General features: G+C 37.8%; 1 protein-coding gene across 1 annotated transcript; it reads right to left on the bottom strand.

The window, feature by feature from the left end:
- Positions 1–867: 867 nt before the first annotated feature.
- LOC131434925 (actin, muscle-type A2-like) lies at positions 868–8,462 on the bottom strand. Its single transcript, XM_058602212.1, has 3 exons — positions 8,318–8,462; positions 1,522–2,476; positions 868–1,460 (listed from the first exon to the last, which is right to left on the bottom strand). The coding sequence occupies exons 2-3, from the start codon at positions 2,444–2,446 to the stop codon at positions 1,255–1,257; spliced, it is 1,131 nt and encodes a 376-aa protein (XP_058458195.1). The 5' UTR covers positions 2,447–2,476; positions 8,318–8,462; the 3' UTR covers positions 868–1,254.
- Between the last annotated feature and the right edge of the window lie 699 nt (positions 8,463–9,161).

The raw sequence follows: 9,161 nt of genomic DNA on the forward strand, positions 1-9,161 counted from the left end.
TTTTAGGGATATTTTTTAATCTAATGAGAGCATGTAATAAATCGATTTTTCCCTCATATTTGTATGGTTTGTCATACATATTGAGAATGTATTGAGATGAATTTTATTTATTTTGAATTTGTGACATGTGACATAGGGGGGGTGGGGGGTCTTTGCATCTGTGACAATTTGTGACAAAGGGGGGATGGGGAGTCAAAAATCGTCAAAAAAAGTGTGACGTCTTTTATGGACAGCCCCTAATCCAAACTCGAGCATACCCCATTTTTCTATTCATTCAATGTTCTCGGACTGATATTTTCTCTTCCGGGAATGTCACCGAGGAGATGAAAGCGTCCCGTTGTCAGTTATGTTACTGGAACCGGAGGTGTTCCCCATTAGCCTTCCGAATTCGATTAGTGATTCGAGAATAGCTTTGAAACGTGCGTTTGCAATTTCGTAATAAGCAATTTCTGAAATAGGTAGCATATACGCAAACCACGGTCTGACGAAGTACGGGAATGGCGAAGTACGGGCGGATGTATTTTTGCATGCATTTTCTTCAAAACGTTGTAATTCGATTGTTGTTGATTGCACAAAAATAATATCAAAAAAGAGGAGCGAATATACTCATTGAAACGGATGAAAGAATATTGACGTCAGTGCACGGAATTATGAAAAGGTTTGAGTTAACTTTGTAACGAGCGACCTTGAATTGTAATGATTAATTAGTAAATTTTTCCACACTTTCTCATTCCAATATAGATTTGCTGAGAATGCCAAAGAAACTCTTGATGGTTAACATCAGAAAAATGTAAAGAGTTGAATTCTATCACCTACACTAGGCAATCCAAGAGAAAGGTCACCCAAATAACTAAATGAACACACTCATGATTTTCCTAGAAATTTTATTATTGAAAACGTGGTAAACGTAAAAGTAGATGTAGATATTACAAGGCAGTGCTAATTGCAGGTCTTTCAAAGAGAATTGTCATAACACCAAACTTGTAAATCACGGAGATGTTTGTTGCTAACAAAAGCAGGTGTTACTTATAAATGATGTTCCTTTATTGGAATTATTGCGGGCGTACCTGAACTTCCTCAACTAGATACATGAACTGAGAAAGCAACCGATTGTCTTAGGCTGTGCATTGGCGGTATTTGCATTTGAATAACATGCAATTTGACTGTAGCTGTTGAATCAAAGATTTGTTGGTCGTTCGTCTTCGTCACATCCGGCGGCAGTTTTTCTAATGCTATCGAGCGGCTCAGTGGCACTTAGAAGCACTTGCGGTGGACGATTCCTGGGCCACCTTCATCGTACTCCTGTTTCGAAATCCACATGGTCTGGAAGGTGGACAGCGAAGCCAGAATGGAACCTCCGATCCAGACGGAGTATTTACGTTCCGGTGGTGCAATGATCTTGATTTTGATGGTAGACGGAGCCAGGGCGGTGATTTCCTTCTGCATACGATCAGCAATACCTGTAGCAATTGCAGAACGATGTGAAGAACTTATCAAACGAGAAAGAGCAATCCTAATTACCTGGATACATTGTGGTTCCACCGGATAAGACACTGTTGGCATACAGATCCTTACGGATGTCAACATCGCAGCGCATTATAGAACTGTATACAGTTTCGTGAACACCGGTAGCTTCCATGCCGAGGAAGGACGGTTGGAAAAGTGCTTCTGGTGCACGGAAACGCTCGTTTCCGATGGTGATGACTTGACCATCAGGAAGTTCGTAGGACTTTTCTGAGGATGAGGTAGCAGCAGCGGCTTGCATTTCCTGCTCAAAGTCCAGAGCCACGTAACACAGCTTTTCCTTGATATCTCTGACAATTTCACGTTCAGCGGTGGTGGTGAAAGAGTAACCGCGTTCAGTCAGGATCTTCATTAAGTAATCAGTGAGATCACGTCCGGCCAAATCCATGCGAAGAATGGCATGTGGCAAGGCATATCCTTCATAAATTGGGACCGTGTGTGAAACACCATCTCCTGAATCCAGCACTACACCAGTGGTACGACCGGAGGCATACAGGGACAGCACAGCCTGGATGGCGACATACACGGCCGGTGAGGCAAACGTCTCAAACATGATCTGAGTCATTTTCTCACGGTTGGACTTTGGATTGAGCGGAGCCTCTGTCAGTAGAACCGGATGTTCCTCCGGCGCTACTCGCAGCTCGTTGTAGAAGGTGTGATGCCAAACTTTTTCCATGTCGTCCCAGTTCGTGATGATACCGTGCTCTATCGGATACTTCAGAGTGAGAATACCACGCTTGGACTGGGCTTCGTCACCAACGTAGGCATCCTTCTGACCCATACCGACCATCACACCCTGGTGCCGGGGTCGGCCAACGATGGACGGGAAGACGGCACGTGGGGCGTCATCACCGGCGAATCCGGCCTTGCACATTCCGGATCCATTGTCGACCACCAGTGCTCCTGCATCATCATCACACATTTTGGCAGTTCGTTGGCTCTTTTACGAGTTCTGTATGTAGTGGAGAGAAAAGGAACTTTCGTTAGATTTTTAATAGAAGATGCGGTCTGTAACAACGTCATAGAGAACAGTGACAACATGTAGATATACAGACATCATGACAGTAGGACTAATGGAAATTTTCAATAGATTTATCTCTTGCTCTTCTTTTTATTGCTCATTCTTCTTCAGAGCGCGTCAAAGCAATTTTGCGAATATTTGTTGATCTAAAACAACAGAGAAATGTGCCCACCAACACATTAAATTAAAATCTTTGATATGAATATCCGTTTTCGAAAAAAAAAAACAATTCGGAAAAGTGAATTTTTATGCGAAAAATGTGATGGAACTTTTTTATTGTAAAGGGTGGTAATATCAATTTATGATTAAACCGCGTATTTTTGTTAGTTTTTTTTGGACTATAAAATACCTATAAAGTAAAAAATCAATATGGGAATGGCGAAGATAAATCTTCTGATAATTGTGTTATTTTGTTTTTATTATCTTTTTCCGAAAATATTTCATACTGAAATATTTACTGTCTTTTTTTAATGTCAAAGTTTTTTCCCGATTTCTCTGATATCCGAGCGTTAGAGATGGATACGCGAACTGAAACTGAAACAAACGTATCCCAAGTTTATTAACTTTTTTTTGTTTCCACTATAGAGGTTTTAACGATAAGATCATTCACCTCTTCGAAACAGAAAAACTCTCTGACCCTATGTGCGAGGGTTGGGAATCGAACCCAAGTGCCCTGCATGAAAGATATCACGACCCATCACGCTATACCCGTCCCCTGACTAGGGTTATTTATTCGAAAAGTTCTAGTGTCAAATTTCGAAACTGCTATACGCTACCGTTCCATTTTTTTTATTTGAAACAGCAGAAAAACGCCGCGGGGGTTGCCAGTTTTTTATTATTATTTCTGTATTTAAACATTAAAACTCTTATGAATTATGGCATTCAGAGGTAAAACACTCCTGAATATGCTCTTAGCCTCAAATTCCGTGACATTATCTTTCTATTTAATATTTCCCTGTGACATTATCCTCCTATTTAATTATTCATCTGTAACCAGAGGATGCACATAATTATAATTTATTTTTAGTTGAACACTTATGGACTTGAAATATTACGATGGTAACAGCATCTGTTGAAACAACAGAGCATATGGAAGAAGCACGGAGAACCCGCAGATCACAAAATTACAATATTGCAATTGTTGTTTCACGCCCTGGTTGGTTCAACTGAAATGTTGTTGATTTAACTAACATGTCTGTTGATTTTGTCATAACCATTCAGGTAACCGAAATTGTTGTATTCAAATGCTGTCACTTGGCGGAGAACGAAGACAGCAAAACGCAGAACAAAAAACCTCTTCAATGCACCAGAAGCGTTTCATATTGAAAATTTTCAATGGTAAATGAACGTCATTTAAGTTAGTTACGCAGTGGCCGTTTTATGTAAGTGAAAGTATCCAGAAGAATATAACAGTTAATTGTAAAACAAGTTTTCCATGCGGACAGTTTATGTCAATGTTATTAAACCCGCTTAACGCTTAAAAATTTGCTGCTAAAGTGAAGTGGTACTATTTGTATTTTCTTGAAAGTGTATCTGTAGCATTAGGTTTACCAGCGAGCCATTCTGCAAGTGAAGGAAAAAATCCTAATTCCCTGTGACCATTTTTCTGGTGATTTCCCTTTTGAGAATTGTAATCTTCTGGTTCATTTCTATATCCTTTGTGAGTTTAGTGATAAAGATATAAGCAGGTAATTAGGTAAGGTAATAAGGTAAAAAATATTTATTGCAATTGGCGTCTTAAGTTCAAATAACTGAATAATTGGTTGAAACAACTGAGACATTTTTTTGCTTTCATGCATACAAGTAACTTTGCAGGGATTGTGTCTTTGCTCAATTGCAAGAGTGACATCTCATTGAAACGTTCCATTGTTCGCTCAGGGTGTTTGGCATTGCTCAACTGAAACGTTTCATTACTTGTTTGTGGTGCGTGTCTCTGTTGGGTGTCTTTGCTAAGCTGCCAGCACGATAAATAAAAAATGACAGATTAGTTAGAACAACAGTCGATTAGTTGTACCGAATTTTAACCAATCAAAATCAGTAAAACAACTAATATTTTAGTTGTTTTGCGATCGCTGGCTTTTCCGTGAGTAGGGCAAAACATCGACAAACAAAAACCCTGTTTTAATCCAAATAGTGGACCATTGGAAACTTCACTCTGTAATTCCGAAACTGGAAGAAAGATCCGGATAGAATACTATAGCAATCTATGAGACCATAAGAATCGGTTTAGCCCCTTTGATAAAATGCAGAAAATTTCTTTCGACGGGTTGAAATTTCAAATACACTTTACCCTGTAGTTTCGGAATCGGAAGTAAGATCCGGATGAAGCTCAACAGTAGTATATGCAGCCGAAAATTGGAAACTGCATTTGATCATCATTGTAAAAATGAAATGAGCTCTGTTTTAAACTTGTTGCTTACATCCCGGATTGGCGGTTCAATGCATAGGACGCTGGTCTTACAAGCCAGTTGTCGTATGTTCGAGCCCCGACCTGGAAGAATTTTCTTAGTGTCAGTATGATCCGTAGTACTAGCCATGCAATGATTCTGTACGCTATATGAATCTGCTGCGTACTCTGTTGAAACGGAAAGGCCAAATTCCACGAAAGAAATGCCAAGATTTTGCTTTTACGAAACCGGGAACTGATATAACTTTCAAATAGAAACAGCTTTAAGACAAATTTAGAATTTTCTCCTTTTCGCTTCTAGAGCATGACGGAAATTTGGCTACAATTTCCGATACTTCCAGAACATGGAACTTATACCCGATATCTCCGAAATCAATTTTTATGATGAATAACTAACAAGACGTACACAACTCAAGTTTTATATGACTAGTTTAGAGGATTTTTTCGTTTTGATGTAAAGAGAAAAAAAGCTCTTGAAATAATTTTTTTTTCACTCATCGCTATGTAATATCGGAACCGGAAGTAGTATCCAAATAAAATTCAGCATTATTTGTTTGAGTCTAAGTTAGTAGAAATCGGTTCAGCCATCTACAAGAACATTGAGTGCGTATTTTTGTTTATTTTTGCCCACATCACCCTGTAACTCTGGAACCGAAGATCGGATGCGGATAAAATTTAAAAGCAATCTCGGAGAAAATCAAGTGCAAGTCGAGTACCCGTTTGCATTTTTGTGCAGTTCACCCCGTTACTTCGGAACCAGAACTCGGATCTGGATGAAATTTAATAGCAGGCTATGAGACCAAGAGACCGTGCATTTAAATTTAAGTTTGTAACAATCGGTCCAGCCATATTCGAAAAAATCAAGTGCATATTTCTGTTACACACATAGACATATTCTGATTTCGACGAACAGAATCAAGCACACGGTAAAAAATTAATAACATTAGAGCAACTGTAAAAATGAGTAATTTTAACGCTTGAATACGTCAGCAGAGGCAAGTTTACACGATTTTTTCCTGGTGTGTAGTTAATAGATGCTTGTCTATGAAAAGTGATCGATCGCCGATTTATTTGAAATCTAAGCTGCGTAATCGAACGAAAAAAAAAATCAAATACTAATGCGGTCAGTTGTATCTAACAAACATATTATCACATCTGTAAGTAAGCAATTATCAATTTTAATTTGCTAACGTGTTATGTAACGACTTGTAACCTTGTTATTTATTTTAATGGGTAATTCCGCTCTCAAGTTTAGCATTTCGATAAAAGCGATTGAAGCTTCCCGGAATTGTGCTAATGACATGGAATACTCCGATTTGGATAAAACTTTGCACACATCTTCAGTATGACAAACTATTTGTATTTCATGGATGGTGAGACCAATTCGATTGAAGACTTTTTTTTTAAAAACTAGCGGATTTATTTTCTGTTTGCATTTTCTTCAAATCGTTGAAATTCGGAAACGGTAATTTAAAAAAAAAACCGAAAAAGGGTGTATGTTTTCTAGAGGAATAGGAAAATAATGGAGAAAAAATGTTCAAATCTATTGCATCTATAGATCTAGAAGTTGGGAAGCAATGTTTGCTTTTTGGCTAGTGACTTTTGCACAACTGCTTCAAAAATATTGAAATGGCAATTTACAATCTTCGCATTGTTGCGAACTCTGATGCCATTGTTGCAAAACGCAAATGCAGTTTCTTTATCGTCGTTGAGCGGAAATTCATAAAAGGAATATTCTTTCAATTAATTCATTTTTCTACAGTGATGTTCTTTTCAAAGGGTACAGTGTTGTCTTTTTTTCATGAAGAGTATTTTAGCAGTGGTTTCGTGTTTTCTACAATGGCTGTTTTTTCTAAGATTGTAAGTAGATCCCTAAAGTTAGTAAATATGGAATAAATTGTATTCAGACCCCAAATTACCGTCACTGAACTTTTTTCCTGCTTTGGTTATAGAGAGTGTAAAGTTAAGGTCATTCACCGCATGGAGCCTGCAAAACTTTCCGATCAAAAGAGCGTGAAAGGTTTAGACTTACCCATCACTCTATACCCGCCCTTACTGAACTTTCACTGTAATAATGATAAGCAGTTTCTTTATAATTTTATGTTTGGTGCATTAGTTTCTCAAAAAAAAAACATTGTTTTGCGTTAACGGCCAACGTTTCATCTTCATTACCTTCATCTTCAGGATTAACAACTACTACAGCGGTCGTCATCTTTGAATTTAAAACAACACAAATTGGTCGTAGTCGTTTTCAAACTTAGATTTATAGTGATTGTATTCGAACAAGGCTCTTGTTTTGCTGTTAAATCAAGAAAAGTGATTAGACCATAGTCGGTCTCAGTTTTAAATCAACTTTCTTGGTTTTATTTTATCAATACGCAACTTTCTAAACTTATGTTCATTTTTCTTATACCTCATAATGGCCATGAACATAAACCATAACCTGTTTCTACAATTTTGCAAATTCTAAGAATTGATTCAAAATTTTACTTTATCATTTGAATTTTAAAATAAATCAACACGAAATAGATTCTTCGAGATTGATTTTAGGAGTCTCTAAGTATTGGTAATAATTTTAAAAACTGATACAATTGTTTATCGTAACATGCTTCCCAAACAAGTAATGCAACGAACGAGCACTACATCTTAAAATTTTGTAACTTGTATTAAAAGTATTCTAGGATCCAGTATCAAGGATAGAAAAAAAAGTTTCTTCGAGTAACATTAGACTTAGCATCATCATATTTGTCTCATCGACATAAAATAAATACTATCAAATTATTAGTTAAAAATTCAAATCACTTCACATTTATATCGAAACAAAACCCTTCGAACAACCAGCTTTTCTCAGCATCAAAACTAGATAACCAAAAATTATTAATTTGAAATGTAGATCAATCTACGAAACACAATTCTCTTCTTCCATTGATAGAAAGCACAACTGACTGCACTCTGCTAGTCCATATTCTGAAATGTAGAGCCCATCTTTCGAAGATCATGAACACATTAATCCAGTATCCGTTACTAATGGACAACATAAAAAACTTTAAATCTTTGTTCAGTAAATTCGTTCAAAATCATGCAGCAAATTTTTCACTTTAGTTTCATTATCTAGAAACGAAACTTATGTATTAGCACCCGTATATTCACTATTGGAAGTTGTGACCAAATTTTCACCGTTACGTAATTCACATTAATTTCTCGTACGCAACCCAGATTTGGTATTAGGAAAATTTTCTCAAACCACCATCCGGTCAATCGAATCCGAACTACTCCAACACAGCAGGACATCCGGTTGGACGAAAACACAGCATCACGCAGGATAACAACAAATTTCAGCACAATCACGTACACCGGAAACCAACCTTTAGGAAATGATAAGGAAAAAGCACTGGATGCTGTTCACCGGACAAAGGATCACTTGAGATCGCACCAGCAGGCGTTAAAATCCGAATGCGAATAATTGGGACTGCGTGACGGAACCACCGGTTTTATACTCCGAAACTGAATCGACAATTGATCAAATGCACTCCCTAGATGGGATGAGAGCAGTTGCGAGTGCGTGTAATTGATCGGTAATCGATCGGAACCGTTCGTGTTTTTAATTCCACTACCAGACGTGTGAATTTCATTTCTAAATTTGGCACTAAATAGTTCGCTGGCGCACTACGCTATCAATAGTCGATAGGATGCGGCACGACACCAACACAATCGAACGGCGATCAGGAATCACCGCAGTTCACAGATCTGTGACATGGTTGTAGTCTGCATGCATAGCTACTTAATGCAATAATTATCATCAAATAATACTAAGTGTTCATAATCAGATTGCAACTGCTTGAAGAACCAAAAGAAAGTAAAGTGATTCCAGAGTACTTCGTTTGTAGGAACTTTGTCCACACGTACCACGGGATCTACTTCTAATGACCTGAAGCTTACAAATCAGTCGCCATGAAAGCAGTCTTAATAAAGGTTATGCATAATAGGAAGGCAAATTGGCCCGCCACATGTTTAACAATCGGAAGTTAACATTTCCACTCTCTATATCGAGAACAATTTTAAAGGCTACCCCAATGATCCTTCCCGATTTCCTGAATACAAGCCAATAAAATGCAAAGTCCGAAGCGTTACTTGACGTTCTTCTGTTTCTACAGACTGACAAATTTCATCTCCAATCCTGTATGCCTGCACCTTTCTTTTCACTTCATT

The sequence above is a fragment of the Malaya genurostris genome, chromosome 3, assembly GCF_030247185.1.
Source record: "Malaya genurostris strain Urasoe2022 chromosome 3, Malgen_1.1, whole genome shotgun sequence".
Classification (NCBI taxonomy): domain Eukaryota; kingdom Metazoa; phylum Arthropoda; class Insecta; order Diptera; family Culicidae; genus Malaya; species Malaya genurostris.